A 25146-nucleotide genomic window follows, 5' to 3' on the forward strand; every position below is an offset into this window, starting at 1 on the left:
GCGTCCACTTTGGAAGGCTTCCGTCTCGAGGCCCGGTCGGTCAGGAACGACGAAGCATGTCTAGCTCGAGATTCTCGCAGATCCTCTGGAAGGCCGCCCCAAGAGCAAGTCGTGTCACTCATTTGGTGTTTGTACTCGTACTGACTCTGCGTAGCTCACTTGCAAGGAGCAGGTTCGGCAGATAAGCTTGCACGAGTATCAGTCGCAAAACATTCTGAGACAGGTGGGAACTTCAATCTCGTAACTTCTCGTGAGTCTGAACTGACGGGAGCAGTATGGCGTCCCTGTTCCTCGCGGCCGAACCGTGAAAACGGCCAGTGAGGCCCGCATTGCAGCACAAGAGCTGGGTAACTGCACTTCCAGACTACGGATGCTCACTTCAAAGTGCTGACATCGCAGGCCCGGCATGCATCATCAAAGCCCAAGTCTTGGGTCGTGGACGAGCCGCCGGCAAGTTCGACAATGGCCTCAAAAGCGGCATCCAAGCCGTTTCCACCCCGGACCAAGCCGAGCACGTGGCATCCAAAATGCTCGACCAGAGACTTCTCACAAAGGACAATGGCACCGACGGCCATGTCGTGGAGAAGCTCTACGTTGCCGAGGCAGCAACCTACGATTCTCAATGGTACCTCGCCATGACGATTGATCGGGAAAACTACCAGCCCGCCATCATTGTCTCCAAAGAGGGCGGGGTTGAACTCGATGTTCTCATCAGCGAACGGCCTGACAGCCTGTTTACCTTTGGCTTTGGCATATCGGAGGGCATCACCAATGCCTTGGTGCAAGACATCCAGCAGCGTCTGGGCACGACGGACCAAGAAACGGCAAACTTGACCCATATCCTAACCCAACTGTACAGCATCTTCCGAGACCGAGAAGCCACTCATCTTGAAATAAATCCTCTGGGACGATCACTTGACGGTTCCTTCACCAGCTTAAACGCCAATTTCGCATTTGACAAGGCCGCCGAACACAGGCAGGAAGAAGTCTCTGCGCTACGCGACAAGGCGCAAGAAGTCCCCGACGAAGTGGAAGCCGAAAAACACGGCCTAGTGTACGTCAGAATGGACGGAAACATTGGCAACGTCGTCAACGGCGCGGGTTTAGCCATGGCCACCAACGACGCCATTGGGTTCCACGGCGGAGCGAGCGCCAACTTTCTAGACGCAGGTGGAAAGGCGACCAAAGATACCATGATCCAGGCGTTCCGGATCATTACGCGCGATGAGAGAGTCAAGGCCATTCTGGTCAACATTTACGGCGGTACGTACGTGATCGGATGGTGGTCAATGGATAAACTGACATGTGGGCGGGTAGGCATCACGCAATGTGACATGATTGCCGAGTCAATTATTGGCGCAACGAGCGAGTTGGACATCCAGGTGCCCATGGTTGTGCGGCTGCAGGGCACAAATTCCGAAAAGGGATTGAAGATGGTGAGTCTCTATGATGAGGTCAAGATTGAGGTTCGGACAAGCGCTGACATGGCCGTTAGCTCGAGGATGCAAATCTGGGGCTGGTCGTGGAGTCGGACTTTGGGCAGGCGGCGAAGCGGGCGGTTGAACTTGCAGTGTCGAGATAGAGTCTGATCAATAGATGTAGATGGTGACTCGGTGTATGTTGGGCTCTGGAGGACTGGGAAATCGGGCATGGGACGGTCAGGAACGGGCAGGTCCAATATGGGAAGTTGGAAAATTCTTGGCCAGCATCGCCAGCCAGGAGGATACATATGTATGGCGTCAATTGTACCAGATAGTCAAGTTGTTTCGTCAAAGCGCCTCCAGCCAACCAGAATCTTTGACAGCTTGTCGGTCCGGCGACCACGCTCACTAAGCGCTGCCACCCGTCGCCCCGCCTCGGCCATGCACCAGTTGACCCTTGCTGCAGGAGATGCGCCACGCTTAGCCCTGGAGCCCCGCTATTTCGGGGGAGCGCGGGCGGCGCACATTCAGCCAGTCGGTTGACTTCATATTGGGCATGGCTGTGCACGTTTGGAAGTTCCAATGTCCATGCCGACTTGACTCAATATATTTATTTGACTGCTCATCCGCATCTTCCACTGTTCACTCTAGACTCCCACGTTCCATTTCCTATTTCTGGTTCCGTCTTCACTCACCTGGTCTCTGTTCTCTCGCATTCATCGTTTCCTTCATAAAATGGCCAGCACCGAAAAAGACGCCGAAACCATCGCGTTTGCGCGAACGCTCTCCAACACCCCCTGGTGCGAAGACTACGAAAAAATGATATCAGGAGTCCTGTATGGCCAACACCACTCTATCTGCAGCCCCCTACCATATAAACCACAGCCTCACTAATACCGCCCAGGTACGATGCCCAGGCAAAAGAACTTGTAGACGGCCGCTTCCGCGCAAGACGCCTCATGCACAAGTACAACAACCACTTCCCCGACGACGCCACCCCAGACTCCCTCCTTGCAGACCGCGAGGCCATGCTGCAGTCAACCTTTGGGAAAGTCGGCAAGGGGGCTTTTATCGAGCCACCCATCAACATCGACTACGGCTGCAACATTACCATTGGAGAGAACTTTTACTCCAACTTCAAGTACCTCGCCTCTCGCCGGCACCCTTGGCTTCCTGGGCTAACTTTCTTGCAACAGTCTTGTCATTTTGGATTGTGGCATCGTCAAGATTGGCAACAGGGTGCAGTTTGGTCCCTTTGTATCTATTTTCGCTGCCACTCATGAGACGGGCGTGCAATCGCGCCGCGACGGCGTCGAGTATGCCAAGAGCGTCAGCATTGGCGATGACTGCTGGATCGGCGGGAACACAACCATCATGCCGGGCGTGACTATCGGCAAGGGCTGTACGATTGGCGCCGGGAGCGTCGTGACAAAGTCGATTCCAGATTTTTCGGTGGCAATCGGCACGCCGGCCCGGGTTGTGAAGACGGTTGACCCCGTGCCGGACTTGTGAGGTTGGCATCAAGCGTGGCATATAGACACCCTTCAAGGACTACCTACATAGGTAGGTATATATACACGACTCATATGAACATGTTCTCAAGCTTCTCATGATTTTCTCCGTTTTGTCAATTACCCAAGGACACTTTCCACTTGTACCAGCGCCATTGCAACCACAGCTACCCAACTATTCCCAAACTAAACCTTTTACGCCTCGTATATGCAATATCCATAAAAGTTTTTCAAAATATAAAACGCTCAATTTTAATTTATTTCATTCCCTTTTCGTCTCGACACGCGGAAAGAAGAGCCAGATCCCCAGCATGACGGCCAGCAATGCCAGCACAATCGGCTGCAGAACCATGGGACCCTTTGCCTGCGCAAGAATACCCGTCAGAAACGGCAACACGGCCGCACCGCAGCCTCCAAAAGCGGCGGCAAACCCGATGACCACGACATGATGCTGGCGTGGTAGCAGCTTTTGAGCCACGAGAACTGCGTTGGGGAACATTGGGCCCAGGAAGAAGCCTTGGAAAGCGACTGCCACTACAGATACGTAGAATTGCGGTACGAGCCAAAAGATGAGTTCGAGAGCGCCCGCGGCAACAATGTAGAGCTACCAATATGAGAGCATGTCCATACAAAACAGGGGGGACGCAGAAACTCACAGCAGTAGATAGCTTGACGCCAACCCGGGGCGTGACGAAGCCAAGAACGGCGCGGCCAGCAGTGATTCCCAGCCAGAAACCAACAGCAGACATGCCGCTGGCAAAAGCCTCGCCGTGGCGAACGCGGATCATAAAGATGACGATCCATCCACCAAGAGCGACTTCAACACCCACATAGCACAATAGGAAAGCCGCAGTCACCCACGTCACACGCGCAGATGGCGTGCAAAAAAGCGCCTCACTGAGGCCCATCCTGTTCGACTCACTGCTATGAATGCGGCGGTACTCTGCTCCCGAGGATGACCAAAAAGCAGAGGCTAGAACAACCATCTCCACGCCAGCCATGCCAATCTACACGACGCATTAGCCCGCCCCTTTCTCTCCGACGCCACCATCTCCAGGAACATACCATGATGTAGTAGAATGAGTACCACCCCAGATTCGCCTTGGTAATGAGCGTCGTGGCGATTGTCGGGCTCACGGCGCCGCCGACGCCGTAGCAGGCGTGCAGCAGGCCCAGCACCTCGCTCGAGTTGGCGAGATTGCCAACCCACGCGTTCCACGCAGCGTCCGCCACGCCGTTGCCGAACCCGGCGAGGATGAAGGCGAACACGAGCACAATGTACGGCGGGTGCAGCGCGATGATGGTGTACGCGGCCGCGTGGCAGGCGCCGCAGATGACGGCGATACCGCGCTGCCCGACCCTGTGGTGGAGGTAGTTGTTGAGGATGGCCGAGCAGACGTAGCCCACAAAGGGGGACAGGAAGACGAGCGACACCACAATATACGTGAGGTTGTAGTATTTCTCGAGCTGCAAGAGCGCGTCAGCTTGGCCCCGGCGCGGGTGAACAAAACGCCCAGGACACATACATAGGGAAGAAGAGGCTACACGCGGTCAGCAACAGAACCGTTGACGTCTTGCAGCAAGTATAGCAGACTTACGCCGTAGGCCGAGTCGTTGGCCCCCATGACCAGAAAGGAAAAGAAACACGCCGCCATGCGGTATACATGCGTCCGCGACTCGTTCCAGCGCTCCGTCGCAGGGACAGCCGGGTGCGGACACGGCTCGCTGCCCCCGTTGTCACCTACGAGACATGACGAGCCGGAGGCTGCGTCGGGGCGGACATTGGGCTGCTTTATGTCTTGTTTTGCGGGAGCCGGCTCAATGGGCATCGGCATTTGTTCCAGCTCGATGGCTGAAATAGTCGTCGTTGCGGACATGGCTGCGTCTTTGTTCTCTTGCTTATCCTGCGTGATGTCGTGCCGGCGGCGAAGGGAACCGATACAGACGGCCGTATTTAAACAGATGAAATTGAACCAGTCGGCGCCTTTGTAGCCGCCATGTGGCAGGTTCACGATCGGCGAGCGTGGTTTGTAATGATGTGGATCGGCGGGTGACTCAAGCACGACGTCGAAAGCGTGCCAAACTACTTTCTTGTTCCAGCTACGTTTGGATATTGCATCACTTTTGAGCTCCGTAGAAGGAGATCTACAGGCGTTCCAAGGGCCGGCATCTCGGACCGTCCACCCAGCCCTATGCTCGACCGCCTCGGCAGGCAGAGGAGCGTCGAAACCCACTGAACAAGGTGTCCGGACCCAAAATTTGAATACCGGACTAGAAGGAAAAGTTCCATGATCACCCGATACATGTTCCCCGCAATAAGGTAAAGGGGTGCGGAGGTTCCGCATTTGGGGCCCCGGGGAGCGTCGCAGATACCGTTCCTAGCTCGCCGAGCATAGCCACCGTGATTTTGCGGAGCGCACTGGGGTATTTATTAAAAATCAGGGCTGGTCGAGTGTTGTCTTTTCTGGGGAGGCATTGCGGGTGCTTGCTGCTCATAGGGCACGGAGAAAATATCAGGATAAATTGCCAGTCGTGTGATGTAATGCCGCTTGGCCATCGAGTTGTTTCGAGCTCGTATCCTTTCACTTTGCTCGGCCGTTGGCTAGAGCGGACCCTTGGCGCTTTATGCGCATAAGGCTCGAGCGGAAATTGCTGCTCTTGATGTCAAAATTTACGCGTAAAAGAGACTGGGTTGGAACGTGTCTTGACGCGCAGGTATGCTAAATGTAAAAGCAAACAGCAAACAGGCTGATGATAAATGAATCGCAGTAGAAGAATGATTTTATACGTTTGGGACATGATGTGTATATGCCCTCGTATATTTGGAAACTGCTTGTCCAAAGTTGAACTCCAACCACACGGTATTGTAGGTCAATGGCTACGTGGCATTGTCCGTGAACCCCATCTCGTAACTATTGACCAGACACAAACGGTCGGCCGTGGCCGTGTCTCGAGCCTAACGCAGATGGATTCTTTTCGGGGACGCCGAGTAACATCTCCGAGTCTTCATGTGTAACGCTTGAATATAGCACTTTCCTATAAGGCGGCAATATCCTGGATGGAGCGAGGACAGCTATTGGGCCTTGCTGTCAGTTCAAGCCAAGACGTCAACTATCAGCTACGTCTCAACAACGCCTGGAAAGGCAAGCTCGTGCTGGTTTATCTTGGCTTCAACCTACAATAGAAATCGGATAGAACTATTCCTTGCTAAGCCATAAAATCGTGCGCCTGGCGGGCCTGCCAAAGTGCAATGCCGAGCATGCAATTCCGGCTGAATCGTGTTCCGGAGTTAAGCCAAGGATCGCTTACTAGTTCCGAGGCTGTTGCGCGTTCTTTTTTTTAAAAATACACTCTGGGATCTCGCTTGCTAAGCTTCGTACTTGGAATACCAAGTCATTACGCATAAATGTACCTGAAGAGAATAGTAGACATCACCTGAAACCCATTCACCTAAACTCGCCTTCTCTAGTGAGAAACGGGTCACTAAGATAGGAAGCCGCACCGCTGCTGAGTCGGCCATTCGGGTTCATCGTGGCAGGAGACCACCTCCAATGTCGTATGCGTCCTTTACACCCGACTAGAAAGGAGGGGTATCGCCTAAAAGGGCTGTTATGTCTGCCATATGCTGAGCAGGAGACTACTGTAGTGAAAGGGCGAAGTTAGTAATATATCAATTGATGGTATCAAGTTCCGGGCAGCTTTTAGAGCCGGCCTAAAGTCATTGTGGCAGTGGTAAATAGCAAATCATTAACATGTTTGCGTGCCACGGGGTGGTTGCCATGGCCCTGGATGAAATTGTCGATGGTTGATTAGTCTTCTATTGCAATCATGATGTCGAGCTTCGGGTCTAGCCGGGTCAGCAGAATACGTTTCTGCAGCAGTGTTACACGGAAATGGCTGATTACACAAGGGCTACGGTCACGAGACCTAGGGCAAAGTCCCTCACCGACTTCTTGTATAAATAGACGTCTTCGGTCCCTCAAGGCCTTGAGGAAAACCAAGGACCTTTGATACCAAAGACTGTTATTAGTTGAATTGAGCTATTGCTCCAAGCCCTCTTCGAGCCCTTGTCTCAAGCAGCGAGCACAAACCAAGGTGTATTGCATGGGCTTGCATATGTACGTAGTCTAATCCTTGAAGCAGAATTCGAATATAGGTCTTAAAAGGGGCAGTGGCTTAAGGTAGTTTTGTCTTGCCAGGCAATTTGCTTTCTGAATAACCATAACGGCTGTCGCAAGGGTGTAACGTGTAACTGCAAGTGTAAGATGCCGACACGTCTCCCCGTGGCGAGCTAATCTTGGCGCTTATAGCTGTATCGAAGACACGACGCTCTTGATGCTTACTATTTGTTACAACTAAATAAATGTTCATATCCAACTTGTACGCTATATTCTCGTTCGTGGCATCGTGATTACAAATTTTCAAGGTAGCACACCGCTTCCGTCTCAGACACCTATGTCGAAAACAATATTAGCGATAAAAAATGTAAGCAGTTAGATGAGATGACAAATCTGAATAGAAAATACCTGCTAATATCCTGTGCCAACTACACTGTAAATGTTAATTCCCAGCCAATTTTTACATTTAGTTAATATTTTGAGGAGAATATCACCAGGGTTTACCGGATCATAATGCGTAAAATTACAGCCAGGCATTTTTTCCTCGTGAATAGGAGTTCCAGGGGGGAATATCTCGGGCGACGGAGTAGCTTGAGAGACGGAAGATCGACTCTAGCACATTCTAAAATCAGCTGACAAAAAGCATCCGGAATAAATGTTGTTACAGGTGCCGTGATAGTCAGACCAAGAAGGAATAGTATGGCTACTGCGCGAGCGGCATGGATATGTAATCAGCCGAGGCTTCTTGGTAGCTTTTGGCGCAGGTTCTGAGAGAAAACACGGAAGTAATAACGAGTAATGTTGTGACGTCGGTGCGGCGTTAACGTCAACGTGGCTGCCTTGGGCGCGGTTCGGAATTGCAACCAATAGAAATCTGGTCCGAATCCCGAGGTGCACAGGACCCGGTGTGGCTGAACAGCGGCCCTTGCCCGAATATCCCTAAATCCCGGCTTATGAGTGGTTCTTGACAGCTGGTGAATATTGACCGCTGACTCGTCAAATTTGTCCGGTCGTGAAAAGCGTAAAAAGTAAGAAACAAACACAGAAAATAGTACAAAGAAATATATCATAATTAATTAATAATTTCCCCTTCTGCCTGTTAGATTTACCTTTTTTATTTCTTGTCATGTGACTAGACCTGAAGAATGTCGTCAATAGTATTACCCCTACTGGTAATACTAATTAGCCAGTGTCTTTACACTGGCTGGGATCAAGTTTCTTTCGCAGCTAGTAGAAGAATTCTGTTACGCTAACATGCTTCCCAGGAAGGTTTTGCCTGCGTTTATGCTTGGGCAAATTTGTTTGTTCTAGAACACACCCTAGGCGCCACAGCTAAGCCGAATATGGCTCAAGTTAAAAGTAGACTTTTGTATTGAGATTCCCGTGCCACGGTCCCTCTTCTTTGATTGCATGCGAGCATCTCGAATTTACAAGGTATATATTTGGAGTGGAGACTACTACTACACAGGGAAATTGTAAAAATCTTCGTCCCCACCTAAATAACGCAATGCGGACATGGCGTCTTGTATAATACTGAATTTGTAATAAATTTAAGGGCTGATTAATACGAGTGGCGTTGTATTAACCTTTCACATATATGGAATCGATTAATACTCACATGAAGCAACGCGAGAGACACTAGATTACTTGTAGTTATTATATATATTACTCTCTCTATTGGACTTCTGTCTAATGCCTTGAACTTGAATGAAGTAAATTCTCCCCGAAATTAATTCATTTTATACCTACACAATTCACATTATGGCTCGAAGTCTCCTGTTGTTGACAATTCTGAGCCTCACGACAGGACTGTCGGTGGCGAGGAGATGTCAGAACATCACGATACCCATTTCAATCTCATCTCGCAACGGTGTCTTTAGTCTTGCCACTCCGGCTAATGACGTAGACGTCACCGACTTTGTGTTGAACAACTTTCGAGCCGGTGTTAACTACACGGACGATGTGCTACAAGGCGTAAGTAAACTATACAGTTGTTATCTATATTATACATTTACTAATACTAAGCTACAACAGTACAAAACGATCCAAGCCAACTATAATCTTGCAGCAACATACTGTACTCCAGAATCTGGACACGGCAAATCGCTTCAAGTGCTGACGCATGGCGTTGGTATTAATCGCTACTACTGGGACTTCTCGTACAACAATTACAACTACAGCTATGTCGACCGTGCCCTTGCGCAGGGCTATTCGACCCTTATATATGATCGTCTTGGTGTCGGCGAATCGTCCCGCGGTGACCCCATCCAGGAACTTCAGGCCTCGCTCGAGGTCTCGGCTCTGCACCAGTTGACCAAACTGCTTCGCCAGTCCAAAGTGCCCGGGATAAAGACTAAATTCGACAAAATCTTCCATGTTGGCCATAGTTTCGGCTCAATATTAACGTATGGTCTCACAACAAAGTACCCCGAGGATTCGGATGGGATCGTCCTCACAGGGTTCAGCATCGATGAAACCTTCTTCGCGTGGTTCGGCTACGCTTCCAATTGGGTCGTGGCAAACAGCAATCCGGCCTTGAAGCAGTTTCCTAATGGCTACGTCGCTCTAGGGACTGCCCAAGCCTTTCAAGCAGTGGCATTTGCCCCATCCAACTTCGACCTCGCCCTTCCGGCTGCAGCAAACTCGATCGCGCAGCCTATTCCCATTGGTGAAATTCTCACCATAGGTAGCCCACAAGAAGTCTCGAATCCTTTCAAGGGCCCGGTTCTTGTTATAGATGGGGGTAAGATGATCTTGGCAATGCTATTAGGGTCATTACTGACGTTTTTGTTAGATCGAGACCTGATATTTTGTGGAGGGAATTGTTCGTCTTCTACGCCATCGGCCGCAGAGCTAGTCCGGCCAAAGTTTACCAAAGTAACTGACTTTGAGGCTGTGATTGTTCCTCAGACAGGGCATCTGCTAAACTTTGTAAGTTGATACTGCGCTTTCTCGGGGGCAAAAGCTAACTCCGAACCAGGAATATAGCCATCCTGCTACATATAGTGCTATTATCAATTTTCTTAACAGACATGTCTAGGATAGCTCTATTCGTTGGAATCTAGTTGTGAAGCTACTGGGTTTTAACAGTTAGCGCAGCTTATTGCAAAAGGCTGAGCCCAATGTTATGGGATAAGCCTGCCTGTGTTAGTTGAACAAGCAGGCTTGGCGTAGTTGCTGGATGTCATAATTGCTAATATTAGTAGTTTGAGAGGCTGGCCAGGCTGGGGAGTTTCTCGAATTAAAGATAAATGACACCAACGCTGCTGTCAATATACTTAGCTTGGACTGTTACACTTGTAAATAAAACTGCCTTTGTTAGTGAAGAGCTTTCTCTGGAGAACCCTTGTTGCATCTTCTTTCCGAGCGCGCCCCTGTGGCGCCGTATCTTGTTGATGTTGATCCAGACATGGAGCGCTTATACTCGCCTCTCGCTGTCATGGGCTGCAAGTTTAGTGGGAGATTTCAGTCACTAACCTTATTGAAGGGGAAATTCGGACTGGCTTGATGTCTGGCCAAGTTGATCTAACCAGGGTTGGCCGAACACTCTCTGCTTGCGCATCCCGCAGAGCTAGACGGCAGGTTCTATTCCATCATTGCCACCTACAGCTATCCCTCCGAAAACTTGCCATGGCCAATACTCCTGCAAACGAGCATCAAGCTCGAGAGCCCCGATGCAAGCGCTTGGATAATCTTGGCGCTGAGAAACCTAGTAGCCCCGTCAATCCTAATAGACAGCTCTTCAAGCCGTGCCTTCAATACCGCAGCCGACAAGAAGCATTCTAGAGATGTAGCAGCTCAACGATAGCCACTGAGTGTAGTCGTGTCTAGCAGTGGCGTCGCTCAGTCGGTGGCCTAGGTTCAGCCAGCACTCCAAATAGACAGGGGCTAGAGAAATATAAGCTCCTTACGCTGGAGGTTTGGTAAGTTTTTTTCAGCCCTCTTCTCTAGAGTTAGGAGCTTAAAGTCCTATGAGCTGGTAAATTTGAACACTTCAATTCCTCTATTCCTGCCAATCGATTGGGGAATCGCACCCAGGTGACTCGTGGAGCCTGTGGCGCCTTGGTGTGGCCGAGAGCTGAATAGCAGTTCGCAGCTGAGCTCCAATAACATCAGCCTAGAAAAGTTTCAAACGAATCAACATAGAGATAATACATTTGACAGGAACGCCTTGGCAATATAGTTTCTCATTCTGGATTGGGCAGTCTGGGACTAACGGGTCGTCTTCACATTGCGCAGCGGCAGTAGCAACTGCATTCTATATATATCTGTTTCTTTTTCACTCAGCGTACCGCTCCGAGACATCTGCTACAGACGTATCAGTTTTAGAATAGCGAATTATGCGATGAGATACACTGAGCTGCTTTTCTTGCGCCCCCCCCCCCCTAACAGCATGACAACCTCGTAAATACACAAATTGTTCTGAAATACCGCGGGTTACACACCTCTTTCCGTCGATTGCGTCGTGTTGCCGGAAAGTTCCGTTTCTCAGCGGAAGATACAGCTTGTTTGTGTGGCGTCAGGGTGTGATCCAGCAGGGTCGCGTTGTCTCGAACTACTCGATTGCCAGTGAATAAAAGAGGGTGCTCACCCTCTCTGGAGATTTTGATCAATTTTCAATCTGTCCTACTCCTTGGACACTTAAATCAGCTATGATGCTATTTATCTACCCCTTACAAAGAGATGGCACTACAATCTATGTCCCCAGACTACGATATTCCATTGCCTACCATACGGAAGGATGGGATAACAATACTATTTGACAATACTTCGACAGAAGCTTCCAACATCGAGTTTGTTTTTCGATTTCAATCAAGACTTCAATTTGCCAGCTAATTATTCAGTAGCATTGTGTTCATTCATGGCCTCACTGGCCATCCCAAGGACACATGGAGCCACGACGAGACGGGCTTCTTCTGGCCGTGGGAACTTCGGAAGGAACTCGAAACTGTTAGGGTCATGAAATTTGGGTACGATGCAAGCTTTGACAATGCTACAAAAAACTTTATACGAATAAAAGACATCGCTGCCGCATTCACCGATAGTCTCGTGAACAAGCGAAGAACTACAGAGGTTATAAAAAATAAACTCGTCACCAAAATAGACACCCTGCCACTCGCTGCCCCGCACGTCCTGTTAAAATAGCCGTTTCTAGGTTAGTCTTTTGGGGATAACCGTATTGCTAGTGGATCCTGATCCGGCAGACCGGGTAACAAGTTATTAATACACGTCCCCACAGCGCGGCACTGCCAGGCCAAGAACAAGCATCATGATTTCGTCAAGATCTGTAGTTAACAATGAGTCTCGTAATACAACCATTGCAAGTGAAAGGGCAGTTGCGCAGAGTCTAGAATGCCGTCTATACACAAACCAATCGTCTTCAAGGCTCTTGCCATTCAATATCATGTGTTATACGTAGTTGCCTCTGATTGATTGTGGAGAGGCACCGATGAGCATTGCATCCGAATGTACAACGCGCTGGTACGGGAGCGTCGCAATCACCATCGGCCCATTTTCCCATTTTTCCACAACAGCCACACTATAGTGCAACCAGACGTTATATCCTCCATGCAAATATTGGCACACGCTTGCTGGCAGTGCTCATAGGAGCAACTCCAGGAATAGACTCAGACCTGCCTCACCCCACGATAGCCTGGTAAGTGTATAAAGCCGTCACTGAGTACGGCCAGATAGCCTTTTGCCCTCCATCTCAATACATTTCATCCCATCCTTTTCCATCGTCCTACTTTCATTTTCGCACTATGCCTTCCAAGCTCATTCTCACTGCTCTTGTGGCTATAACCTCAGCCCAAGTCATCATCAACGGCAAGACCATGGGAGGAGGATCAAGCAGCGGCGTGACTTGTCCCGGTGTCCTTCACGCCACGGCCAATAGCCAAGGCAGCAATACGTACTGCTGTGTCGGGGGCACGCTCAACCTTAGCAACTGCCCCGGCTGGCCTGTCTGCACTGGCCCAACCCGTTTCGACCCCAAGTCGACAACGCTCAGCTGCGCGGCGACGGTCCCTCTTACTGCGAGTGACTACAATGCGCGGGTTTCCAGCGCAAGCGACAGCTACTACAACGGGATTGCCAGCCCAACAAAGCCTGCTCAAACCAGCGCCTCTCCCACTGGCCGCGGTGGCGGTGTCAATTTCTCAGGAAACGTGACAGTTAGTGGCGCCGACATGATGCGCCCCGCGTGGATTCCTGTCATCGGCGGTGTGGTAGCTCTCGTGGCCGTGGGCTACTAAGTGACAGGGTTGTGTTTCATGATCAGTCAGTTTGCGGATTCAATGTCTCTAGACGGGGAGTTCCCTACATGCCGTCTGCCTGTGACTGCAGATTAGCTGCGTCGACTTGTACTTTTTCTCTTCATTTTGTGCCCAACTAGTTTACCAATAAAGAATCTGACGAGGTGGCAGTTTGGCTTCTCTTGGACATTTTGAAAAACAGTCCCCGTCTTTATCGCTTCCAGGTGCAGGTGTACGCGCACCCGAGAGTATGGACACCTAGCTATTGCATTAGATAAAATATGCGGTATAGTAAAGACCCGCTTATGTATTCCCACATATCCGTGGCGGTGCCGCGTCCCAGCATGCAGCCCGGTGGTTGACCGAGGTGGAAATGCCGTAGTAGGAGGGTTACCGCCTTGGTTGTCCAGCTGAGACTGTTGTTGATGAGGTCAACCGAAGGGTGCCGCTTGCATGTGTGCACAAAATCACCGAGTGCACCGCCGGATCACCTTGTACGAAAAGCACTTGGGTAAACAAGCAAAAGCCAACATCACCGTCCTTTTTCCACAATCGTCTGTGGCAGCCAATCGTGGGCCTCTCGTGCATATGCGCTAAGCCCCTCTCGGATGCGGCCTAAGCCCTCTTAAGCCAAGTTTCAAACAGGTCTCGCGTGGCAAGGGGTTCTGAGGATTTAAAAAGAAAGCATATCCCGATTAGGGTCCAGTTCCGACTGCACGGGAAGAGAGTAGCATCTATGGAGCGCCCAACGCGGTCGAGAGCAGGATGTCGACGTTGCAGAAGGGTCAGCCGCAAGTGTGATGAACACAAACCTACATGTGGCCGCTGCCAACGGCTACGCTTCGAATGCAATTACCAAACTCGCCTTGTCTGGGTACATGCAAAAGGGACTTCGCAAGAGGCAGCATCGCCCAAATCTCGTCACAGGCTTCCGGACAGGGAGCGACTGAGTACGATGAATGGGAGCGGAGCGGGAATCCAGAAAAGGACTGCCCCTCTCCAACCTTTGCCCGTGACAATGAGGAATGGGAACCGCGGGCACCTGCGTGTGTTTCCATCACACCAACCGACGATTTTGATGCCGGATGTTCCCTACTGGGCTAACTCATTGGGCCTGGACCCGACTGATTTTGGTTTATTTCACGATTGTAAGTGGTCTCTTAGACAAGGCTTGCGTTTCCCTTGCTAACAAATCAACAGTTCTCCAGAATGGACAACGAATGCTTCATCATTCAAGCCTGTACTGTAATCCAATTATACATCATCTTCTTCCACGGTGCCAGAGGTCCATGGCCTTGACTGCAGCCGTTCTTTGCTTCCAGGCTTCGCAAGTAGGCGGCGTCGAGAGCTTTGCAAAGTTTGACAAAGCCATGGTCCTCTATCGCAGCATGCCATCGGCCGAGGACATTACTTATGTACTGGACACGGGACTGATTATTTGCAATGCATCGGTATGTTGTAGAGCCGCCGGTGAAAATATGGCGCTAACGAAGACAGATGCATTTAGGCTACAAGTGGACGACACTGCTCCATCGCCTTTGCTGCCTTGCCGAAGTTTCACTTTGTTCCAATGGCAGAGGCGCAGACACAGACTACGCAAAACAATTGGAAGTGCTGGCATCCATGGATTTCGATTTGTGGATCATGGGAAGGCGGACGCCATCCAGACATGTATGGGCCACGTGGTGCCTGGGAGGCAGTGGAATAGAACAAATTACTGGCTTGCCACGGTCATTGCTGGACCTGATGGCACTGTCTTGTTTGGGAACGGACATTTCTGCCGATATCCGACAGTGGATAACGACTCTGATGACGCAAGATACTGCTTCTGCAAGACGCCATATCTGGCAAGCTTGCGCTATTGCAACCCTGTTACACATGCACACCATGCATTTTGCCATTCTGAGTGACGTGGATGACCTCACAAGAGCGCTCAAGGCCCATATCGGGCAATTCAGAAGAGCCCTTCTGGTTGACAGAGACCTGAATGCAAGACAGGCCCTGTGGCCATTGTATGTTGTCGGCAAATCGGCAGTGGACGTAGATACCAGGCTGTACGTCAAAATGGAACTTGAAGGGCTAGGGTTATATGGTGACGCAGAGTCCAAGAATTGGATCCCCGCCATCCTGGAGGAGACATGGGCTCGAACCAATGCGGGCGAGCGTGTAACGACAGATTCTGTGGCAATTGAACATGGTATCGAGCTGGGAATTTGGTAAATGTTGGGATTGGCGTGGATTCATTTCGGTCAGGTTGTCGCGCGGCAACGTACGCGAGCGAGCGTACTCTCCTCTCTTTCTTAGCTTTACAAAGACAATTGGACTGCCACTTTGGCTTTCGTCAGAGGTCTTTCATACCCGCTGCCTGAGGCGCTGAGAGAGGACCAGAAAAGATTGACATTCTTTGAAGAATTTCCACTAATAGTACCCGATATCTTCTAGCTAGTCTGATACCTAGTCACGTTATACTATAATTTTCTAACCACAAGGTAATAATGAGATGCCAGGACTACGTGCAACCAAACCAATAATAGATAGTGGGGGACTTGATGTCGATTAATACACTAATCACGTTACCTCGTGAGCAATATTGTTATGGTCTAGGCTTAAGCTTGACCTACATAGTTGACCGCGATGGTCCGTTTGGCCAGTCCAGCACAAATATATATAAATAGACACTAGACACCCTAGCCTATGGTCTACTCGTTCTTGACCCATAAGCTGAGTTCCACGGCATTAATACGCCTCCCCAAATAGCTAACCGCTATATGCCCCAATCGAGGACTAGGTTTCCCTGCCAGGTTTCACCGCCACGCGCCACTATTATAGTCACACCCTTGACAGTTGTACCACGACGCCACCCGTGTCCTGTTAGCCTTGCCTTTTCTGGAATAATCAAGTTCGGATCTAGCTGACCCTGACGGCCATTCCAACACTACAAAAGCGTCTGGCGACTGGTACATGGCGCCAGTCGCCGCATCATGCCATCATGGTAAAGCACGCATTATACATGCATTAATCGAGTTATATTAGCACATGCCCTATTCTATATTTAGGGTCATTGGTGGTATAGTTTAGTCACGTAATTTACAAGTCACCTAGTGTCTTGTTATCCATGCACCTAATGACTATGATTAATTTTCAGGGCGCATCAAAACGCCCCAATCAAGAAGCCACACTCCGTTTTGCCCAAGCTGTACTATCCAATCGTGTTGAGCGATGCAGGAAAGAACAGGATTCGGTGTCAGCGCCATGTAAGTAATCAACCTTGCCGTTCAAAACTTTCTCTTTATGGGCTCGAAAGAGCCTGCTCAGGTCTCATGGAGCACATTGAGTGGTCTCCAGGGCTAGACAACGATACGCGTTGCAACTCATGATTTCTAATTCTAGGTTCTGCGCATCACAGCAAGGAGCACTGTTATGAGAGAAAATAGTATAAGAACTTGCAGGACGTCTACCTCACCCCCAGCGAGTAGGACATCCTGGGATACACGAACGCTGCCTTTCAGACGTGTTGGAAGATTCCAAAACCTACAATGGACCACTACGCCACTTGTGACCGCACCATGTTCACTATGGACCTTTTCCACGGGCGCTATACGCAGGCTTTCCAAAAGCGGCATCACCAAGAGTTTCTGGAGGCGGACGACAGGGGTGCAGCAACATGGCAAAACTCAGTCCCGGATCCTTGAATCCAGTACTCCATACATGGATAGACAGCGAGCGTCAGGTCTACCTCAAACAGCCCATATTGAAGAATCGTGAATAAATAAGCAGGGAGCAGATCGAAAAGGACAGGCAATGTTCCAAGGGCAGTGGATGGATCGATAGCAAGTGCGAGACGTTGTTTCGCTGTGACCAATATCTGGAGCGGCGGCGGGAGAAGGGCCTCAACCATCTCTCGGATGTTTACCTTGGGCTGGAAACTAAATTCTCCACAACCGACTTCTCTGGGTCCAACTAAAAGAGGAATTCACTGCCTTCCAAGCAGAGATAGACACTGTGAACCTGGCGGACAATGCTTCTGTGGTGCAATTTCTAGTTCCCGTAGCGTCGGCAATCATGACCGAGCACTAGGTAAATGTCAAGGTGATATGATATAATTCTCTATATAGTACAAGCAGAAGGAGCAAAACACGCCCACTGAGCCAAGTCATGTTACGGGGTTCTCGGCCTTGATTACGCCAAGATGAAGAGTGTGGAAAGCGATGACTCGTAACCGTTTCATGTCACCCGACGCAACGAATTCTCCATGAGGCAACTGGGATGTGGTTCTCTGATATTCAATCATCTGTTGAGTCTTTGAAGGGTAATATCTAGCGACCCGTGGCTACTTGTCAAGCACCACTCCACAAATAACATGGCATCGCCTTTCGTATTGCTGAACTGCAGCGTGGGGCATCAATACCGGCCGCCCAGGTACAGCCTTCTTTGACGCGTATGCGAAGAAAGCTGGTAGGGGTACCAGACCCATATTATGCCTCGGATATGATGGAGACAACATGGCGGACCGTCAGTAGTAACACTACCACAGCAATATATAATGAAGGAGCTTCGTCGTTGTTAAGATTAGCCCCAGCCACAACAACTGGTATAATCCAAGTCATTTGTTCACAATGCGCTGCATCAACATTCTTTCTGTAGTCATTGCTGGCGTAGCCAGATTGACGGCTGCCGATTCCTCTGTCATGACTCCGGGATCTTCGGCCACTACCAGTCTCGGCACGACGCCAACCTCAACGGCTACTTGCAATCCCTGCGCCAAGATTAGTGCACATTGGGCAGAGCACAATAGGCAGAACAAGACGAGTAAGTGGATTCTTACTAGTTGCACCCTTTTGCGTACAGATGCCAGAATATACAAGCCTAGAAGAGCTTGACTTGAAGTAGGCATATTAACGTGTGTCCTCTTCGTTATTTAGCTCTTCCCACGGTCAAGGCGTCACTTGCCCACGAATGCCTTAAATCCGTACCGCTAGGTCAACACGAAGCTGTGCAGCTGATTGATGCCATTGAACCTTATCTTGAGTGGCAGAGTGACGCGGCTTATAAGAAGGACCCTCCTGAATCGTACTTTTATCCAGGCTTTGATATTTTTGGCAACCTAGCCAAGGTTCGGTCAAATGTACAAGCTGGAAAATATTCAAACGAGTTCGACTTTCAGACCGACCTTTATAAGCAGGTCTGGGCCCCAGGCCATGATGGCCATTTTTACTTTAAGCCCGACTTGTTGCATAGAGCCTTTCGTTGGTATCGTAATGTTTCGATTGTTTCTATTAGCGAGAATGGAGAGGCCTTGCCTACTATTAAGCTTCAGAGTAGGTTCAGGTATCAAGGAGGGGATATCGGACGAGTTGGCTAACAGATGTTCAGCCGACGTTCTTGCCAACCCAAAAACTGCCCAGGCTCTTACCAAGATCAATGGTATTAATGCAACCAAGTATATCGAGGACACTGCCAATGCTGCCAGCCTTTTCCATGACGCCGACGCATCCTACAACTCCATGTTTTGGTCGAAACCAACTGCTGCTAAAGGCAACGTTGGTGACTTCTTCGGCGCCTACAGCTTTTTGTTCTACCCTGGTGATACTACAAATCTAACGTACGCCAACGGTACAACTATAGAGGTAGAAAATAAGGCCGTGATCGATGGGAATATGACAGGCGTCGTTGATGGACCTTCCATGTACAAAAGGTTTTGTTCCCCTCTTCCGCTTCAGCCTGCTGCAGCCTCCGCCAATACCAACACAACTATAAACACCATCACCAACGTTACTATTCCTGGCTATCCCACTCCTGTTATCATCTCCCCCGATCGCACTATCTCCGGCTACTATCTCAGCGGGCCGGGCCTTGATAATGTGGCCGTGATCTATTTACAGTCGTTCCCGGTGAGCAATTTCGCCGAGTTCCAGACTGCTATTAGCGACTTCTTACGAAAGGCCAAGGCCGCAGGCAAGACGAGGCTTATTATCGATTTGCAGGGTAATAAAGGCGGTGCTGTTTTACTTGCTTATGATTTCTTCCGACAACTATTCCCGTCTATTGAACAGGACGGTATCTCCCGCTGGAAGCTAAGCAAGACTTTTGAGCACTTGCCCCGGGTCGTGTCTGAGCTTATCAAGGATATTGATCCTGCGACGGAGACCAATTTGGAGTTGCGTTCGCTATACTATACCCCTTGGAGCTATCGACATAATCTAAACATCAGCAACCACAATTTTGAAAAGTTTGAGGAGAAATACTCTCCTCATACCTACAAAAATACCAATTACAGCAACCTTATACGAATAAACGTTGGCGATCCCTTGACTACTACTAAGCTCTTGGGCATTGACATTTCTGGCTACGGTACACGCACCAACCTAACTCAGCCATTCGAGGCCGAAAATATCGTTCTTCTCCATGACGGTCTCTGCGAATCGAGTTGCAGTACAGTCTCTACATTACTCCGCCACCAAGGCGGTGTTAAATCTATCGCCATGGGTGGACGTCCTAATCAGGGCCCCATGCAAGGCGTTGGCGGTGTCAAGGGAGCAGAAGGCCTTTATTTTAACCAGATCTATCAGTATATTAATTCTGTGTCCCGTTTTACCACCAACAGCACTGTCAAGTCTGGGCTACAACGGTTTAAAACTTTACCAATGGAGCGTTCTGTTGCTGCTGGTATCAACGCCCAGGACCAGATTCTACGCGATAACATCAATGATGGTATCCCTTCTCAGTATATTACTGAGAAGGCTGACTGTCGCTTATACTGGACTGCACCTATGATTTCTGACGTCACCGAGATCTGGAAGTCGGCTGCTAACTCTGCTTTTAACGGGGCTAAATGTGCCTATGGCGGTATTTCTACGTCCAAGGCAAAGCGCGGAAACAAAGCTCCTCCCGTACACGGTCTCAACTAAATAGCTTAATCTATAACCACTGATCGACAAATCCGACATTTAGGAGAACTTTGTCACCTGTCTCACGGCATCACAAAGCACGCCTCTCAATAAATGATGTATTTCAAGTAGCCCGATTCTTTGCTGAACCATTTTCACTAGCAATTTGTAACTATCTTGTCTATATTTGCGTATGTGCATATCTAACTGCCCGCCAAGTAATAAAATGAAACTGTCCGCGTTTAACCCCTTCCTTCTGCATTAAATGCCATCAAGCCTTTAAATAAAGAACGTAATACAACTTTAGACATGAAAGGAAGGCATAGATACCTAAGCAAAACATTCAGGCTACTTCAAAAGTCTATGGTGTCAGCCGTAGCTCACTCGGCCTTCGCCTGCATGAGACTGCTCCTCGGCGCGATGTCGTGACTTCCTTACAAAACTCAACAGATATAGTAGATTCAGTAGCTTTACAGTATTTCCCCGGCGTAGATTCTCCATCATTTCCTCCTCGACTTTGCGGCGAGGAAATTATGGCCAGTCATTGCTCACGGATCGCAACCGTTTCTCGTTTGACCTGTGATGCTAGCAGAATTATTATTAGCCAATTTCTTTTTTCGTTTTTACAAATCCATTCATGTTTTTCTCCTCCTCCCCTACTCAAAGTGCGGAGTGTTATAGTCGCCGTCAAAATTAGTGGTGTCGAAAACATACAACCCAAATGTAGGCATCTCTCCATCAGCGTTTCGCATTGGAACCAGGCCCAGAGGGGCAAATCATGTATCCTTCAAGTCAAATGGCCTCACGCGTTTCACGAGTCGATAAATTCGACGCCTATACCGTCGAATCCGATCGTAGAGGAGCCCAATCCGGCCCGTGACATTAGGAATCAGGTGTCGAACACTTGAATCACTCACACACCCTTATTCTTCGGATATTCTGCCGCGGTGCCTACTACCGCGCGGATTGGCGCATGCAGGGGCCCGAAGAGTCTTGTAGTCTTACAAGATGCTTGTTGTCATTGTCGACTAGCTAACCTAGCTGCAAGCTCTATGAAAAGGGGTCCTATCCAGTTGGCTAGCTTCCACACACTGCCGAAATCGTCCGCTCGGGTTCGTGACAGAACCTACATATGTATCAAAGGGCTAGATACAGACTCTGAACCAGGTCGTAACACCCTAGCCTATACTGGCCTCACCTGCGGACAGAATGTTACGCGTCTACAGCTCCGTAGCGAGAACCTTCCTATTATTAGTTAGTTTGGTAATGCATTCTAGGCTAGATATTTCGTCCGCGATGATACTTACCATTTCGCGCCTGATGCTTTGGCCTCCTCCTCTGTCTATAAATAAACGTCTTATTAGAAGTCTGCTTGGTGTAAGATTCTGAATTACTTATAGTAGCTCTTACAGGTTTTTGATGATTCTATTGGCTTATTAGAAAGTACTCTGTTTTTTGTAGTATACTTACTTACTCGGTGAAAATTACAGCGTAGGTGGTAGTCCTTCTCCTATATAATGATATTAGCTACCTATAAGCCAAATCCTTACAATATATAAGAGAATCGTACTCCGTAAGCCAGATTATATGTACATTCAGTGGCCCAAAGTTCGATTTTTCTTGCCAATTTCATAGGTTGGCCCATCTATATAGCTCGTTAATTTACTGCGCTACGAATAGGATCAGTGCTAATTGGCATTGCTTACAGAGGGCACTTCTGGACACATGCATGTCTGCGCTAGTACTCCCGAAAGAGTAGCAAAAGTAACAAGAAGAGAAGTAGCTGACAGCTTCATGATGATAGTTGGGTACAAATAGTAAGCAAGTATTTTAAGAAGACTTAGAAAGTATAGATTGTCAGTCAAGATATTGCGAGTAGTGTAATACTAATTGCAACTTGTAGGCTACTTAGACATGTTTATAAAAGTTCTTATAAAACAAGATATATTAGAAAGCATAGCATTACTAGGATCTTACGCATGCAATTATGGTCCTAGCTCGTTTTGCATCAGCGCATGACCAGCTGAATAACCTGGAATATCATGCTAATGTAGTACCTGACTAGATACAACCAGAGGTTTCTTCCTTGCCATGATGAATAAATAGTTTCAGAGTAGGTCGTGGCCATATTATATAGTGGAGACTTGATAAAGTTTAGGGACAATGCATAATAACTATACTACTTGCATAGATTTACCAGCTGCAAAAGCCTGGAAAATCATCATGCCAATCAGCATTAAAACCCACTTAGTTGAAACATATTGACTCGTAGAACTCGCAGCAGCAGAAGCTGGTGCCAGACACCAAAACAGTCACTTTTCGGAACGTCTAAACTAAAACCGCTTTAACCACTGTCTACCGTACTCGGAATCGCATACGTAGCCTCCTAGAAGCCCTCTATTTACGAGCCTTCTTTGCTGCCTTTTCAAACCGCTACGGACGTGGATTCACATCTTTGTCTTGTTAGAGTTCAGCCTCTCTTCAATCTACTAGCTACTTTGTCAATTTGTCAAAGAGTTGGGCATGTCTCGAATGGTAAAGAGTGTGAAGCTGGATTTAGAGGAAGGGTAAGTGTCTTTTCAAATAAAGGGCCCCCGGTATCTAGCTGAATTACTACCTCTGGATTGAACGGCTAGATTCTTGGTTTCCAGAACGCAAAACATATAGGACTTGGCTCAAAAGCTAGTAATCTTATTAGATGCAGGAGAGAAACTCAAGCTAGGTCATATTACCAAGGCTGTCTCAGACTCCAACATGTAGCGCTTTAGCATGGTAGTGCTTTAATAGTTGAAAACAACATCTAGAGGTCAACTGGAGTGCATGCCTAAGATTCAAACGCATGCCAAAAGGGACAATATTGTGTTTATCGCAACACTCAATAAACTGCCTTGCGTGATGTGAGCCGTGGCCATTAAGAATCAGAGGACACCTTGCACGTTTCAACGTCTTGATGCTGGAGCCACGTTGGCCAAGATGCCCAGCCCTCGCTTTGGCGAAGAACTGTTCCTTGACCGCCCCATCTTTAGCAACCAGACCTGCCGACGCACCCGAGAATACATTGACAGATATTCCTCAAATTAAACACCCAGCTCTCGAGTCAGTGTGCTCTGCATAGCGAAACGAGCAACCAATCCCTCTATATAACTCTATTCAACGCTACACCTACTCCATATCCAACAGACGTCATCACCGCCCCAGGAGGGCCTTCATGGTAGAGCCCATGACGCCGGGATGAGGCACCAACACGGCACCCGCGTCCTCCAAAGCCCTCGCCTTCTCGGCGGCCGTCACATCCCCCGGCTTCAAAACAGCACCCGCATGGCCCATGACCTTGCCCCTCGGCGCCGTCTGTCCCGCCACCATGGCCACCACCGGCTTCGGGTTGGGCGTCGACCTCCTATACTCCCTAATCATCTCGGCCGCGCGCAGCTCCTGCTCGCCGCCAATCTCGCCAATCACAATAACGCCCTCCGTCTCTTCATGCTCAAACAATACCCGAAGGGAATCGACAATGGTCGTGCCTGGACCACGTCAGGACCACGTCAGGGTGAACACAAGGCAAAACGACTGCGCAACATACCTGGCATGGGGTCGCCGCCCACGGCCACGACAAGACTCTGCCCCAGGCCGGCGGCGGTCGTGGCGCCCACCGCCTCGTAGCTCAGGGTGCCCGACTTGGACACGATGCCCACGCAGCCCCGGGCGTACTGCCGGAAGGGCATGATGCCGACGCGGCACTGGCCCGGGGCGATGACGCCGGGGCAGTTGGGCCCCACGAGGCGCGACCGGCTCTGCGTGCGAAGCACCTCCTGCACGCGGAGGAGGTCGTGGACGGGGATGTGCTCGGCGACGGACACGATGACGGGCACCTCGGCCTCGATGGCCTCGATGATGGCCCTGGCCGCGAAGGGGGCGGGCACAAAGACGGCGCTGACGTGCGGGTCGACCTGCTCCATGGCCTGTGGCTGGTCAATGAATGCCCTTGTTTGTTTGTTGGCGAGCGAGTTGGTGTGCTGGGAGTTAAGTACCTCTTTGACGGTTCCAAAGACGGGGAGGTCGAGGTGCGTCTGGCCGCCTTTGCCGGGCGAGACGCCGCCGACGACCTTTGTGCCGTAGCCAATCGTGTCTTTGGCGTTGGAAGTGGCCTGCCGCCAGTCAGCATCTCCCGCATGTGTAAATACATGGTGGTTCACCCCGTCGGTCGACATGCCGCTTGACCGGTGAAGCCTATGAGACATTAGCTTCGTGCTCGTATAGGCTTCCTCGAGACTCGCCTTGGTAGATGACGCGCGTGTTGGAATTGATGTGTCGCAAGCTGTCTATCGTGCTGTCGTAGTCTGCAAGTCGTCGATGAGATGTGCAAAATGTTCTAGCTATGGCGTGGTGTTTGCCGAGCCGCAACGAGCTCCGTGACAACATGGTGCCGGTGCCAGTCCTCCTGGCGTGCCCTTCTGAGTGCTGAGGCTGAGAGTTGAGGGCAACAGCAGACGATGGAAATCGGGAGTTGCACGTAGCACCAACCTACGCGCACTACTGTTAATAAATGCTAAATGCACTTGTACGTGGCCTCCAATCCCACATGGACGTGAATTTGAACTTTGAAGCCGTCGAGGCGCGGGCCGGCTATACGGCCTCGGCAATAAAGAACCCCGCCATCACCGGCCGGCTACTTGGCGGCTGCTCAGCTTCGCTCGCACCAACCCAGATGGAAGCGGCTCACAACCTCGGTGTGTCTTTTCCTGTTGAGCAACGAGTCACCGGTTCAGCGAGGTGCCCGATGCGGCAAGTCACAATGGCCCAATTGGTCCAATTGACGTCTTCAACCTGCCAGGTGTTGCATCCGCCGCTCTCAATGACAGCTTGGCACATCCACTCACACCAGGCACAAGTGCGACACCATGACATCTGGAGAATGCATGCTTCTATAAAAAACGCCAAGCACCAGATGTCTGGCA

The 25146-nt window shown here is 49.8% G+C and overlaps 9 protein-coding genes across 9 annotated transcripts; 6 read left to right on the forward strand and 3 right to left on the reverse strand.

The window, feature by feature from the left end:
• Positions 1–56: 56 nt before the first annotated feature.
• G6M90_00g111210 (uncharacterized protein) lies at positions 57–1582 on the forward strand (the record flags this gene model as incomplete). The annotated part of the gene is made up of 6 exons (XM_066131824.1): positions 57–104; positions 155–223; positions 275–347; positions 400–1263; positions 1318–1436; positions 1496–1582. The coding sequence occupies 6 exons, from the start codon at positions 57–59 to the stop codon at positions 1580–1582; spliced, it is 1260 nt and encodes a 419-aa protein (XP_065987860.1).
• A 574-nt stretch (positions 1583–2156) lies between these two features.
• G6M90_00g111220 (uncharacterized protein) lies at positions 2157–2933 on the forward strand (the record flags this gene model as incomplete). The annotated part of the gene is made up of 3 exons (XM_014688254.1): positions 2157–2257; positions 2326–2562; positions 2618–2933. The coding sequence occupies 3 exons, from the start codon at positions 2157–2159 to the stop codon at positions 2931–2933; spliced, it is 654 nt and encodes a 217-aa protein (XP_014543740.1).
• Positions 2934–3194: 261 nt separating this feature from the next.
• BSC6_3 (Bypass of stop codon protein 6) lies at positions 3195–4809 on the reverse strand (the record flags this gene model as incomplete). Its single annotated transcript, XM_014688253.1, has 5 exons — positions 3195–3536; positions 3589–3939; positions 3998–4399; positions 4459–4473; positions 4531–4809. The coding sequence occupies 5 exons, from the start codon at positions 4807–4809 to the stop codon at positions 3195–3197; spliced, it is 1389 nt and encodes a 462-aa protein (XP_014543739.1).
• A 4002-nt stretch (positions 4810–8811) lies between these two features.
• Positions 8812–10090, forward strand: G6M90_00g111240 (uncharacterized protein; the record flags this gene model as incomplete). Its single annotated transcript, XM_014688252.1, has 4 exons — positions 8812–9024; positions 9085–9793; positions 9845–9981; positions 10031–10090. 4 exons carry the CDS (start codon positions 8812–8814, stop codon positions 10088–10090), a joined length of 1119 nt encoding a protein of 372 aa, XP_014543738.1.
• A 2722-nt stretch (positions 10091–12812) lies between these two features.
• G6M90_00g111250 (uncharacterized protein) lies at positions 12813–13304 on the forward strand (the record flags this gene model as incomplete). The annotated part of the gene is made up of 1 exon (XM_014688251.1): positions 12813–13304. One exon carries the CDS (start codon positions 12813–12815, stop codon positions 13302–13304), a length of 492 nt encoding a protein of 163 aa, XP_014543737.1.
• A 1018-nt stretch (positions 13305–14322) lies between these two features.
• G6M90_00g111260 (uncharacterized protein) lies at positions 14323–15524 on the forward strand (the record flags this gene model as incomplete). Its single annotated transcript, XM_014688250.2, has 3 exons — positions 14323–14452; positions 14505–14755; positions 14802–15524. 3 exons carry the CDS (start codon positions 14323–14325, stop codon positions 15522–15524), a joined length of 1104 nt encoding a protein of 367 aa, XP_014543736.2.
• Positions 15525–17920: 2396 nt separating this feature from the next.
• Positions 17921–20212, forward strand: ustP_3 (Peptidase S41 family protein ustP; the record flags this gene model as incomplete). The annotated part of the gene is made up of 3 exons (XM_014688249.1): positions 17921–18113; positions 18227–18622; positions 18678–20212. The coding sequence occupies 3 exons, from the start codon at positions 17921–17923 to the stop codon at positions 20210–20212; spliced, it is 2124 nt and encodes a 707-aa protein (XP_014543735.1).
• Positions 20213–21411: 1199 nt separating this feature from the next.
• G6M90_00g111280 (uncharacterized protein) lies at positions 21412–21987 on the reverse strand (the record flags this gene model as incomplete). The annotated part of the gene is made up of 6 exons (XM_066131825.1): positions 21412–21436; positions 21499–21533; positions 21602–21616; positions 21666–21701; positions 21762–21836; positions 21898–21987. 6 exons carry the CDS (start codon positions 21985–21987, stop codon positions 21412–21414), a joined length of 276 nt encoding a protein of 91 aa, XP_065987861.1.
• A 1390-nt stretch (positions 21988–23377) lies between these two features.
• Positions 23378–24847, reverse strand: G6M90_00g111290 (uncharacterized protein; the record flags this gene model as incomplete). Its single annotated transcript, XM_066131826.1, has 4 exons — positions 23378–23712; positions 23772–24336; positions 24428–24712; positions 24821–24847. 4 exons carry the CDS (start codon positions 24845–24847, stop codon positions 23378–23380), a joined length of 1212 nt encoding a protein of 403 aa, XP_065987838.1.
• Between the last annotated feature and the right edge of the window lie 299 nt (positions 24848–25146).

The sequence above is a fragment of the Metarhizium brunneum genome, chromosome 7, assembly GCF_013426205.1.
Source record: "Metarhizium brunneum chromosome 7, complete sequence".
In the NCBI taxonomy this organism is placed as follows: Eukaryota; Fungi; Ascomycota; class Sordariomycetes; order Hypocreales; family Clavicipitaceae; genus Metarhizium; species Metarhizium brunneum.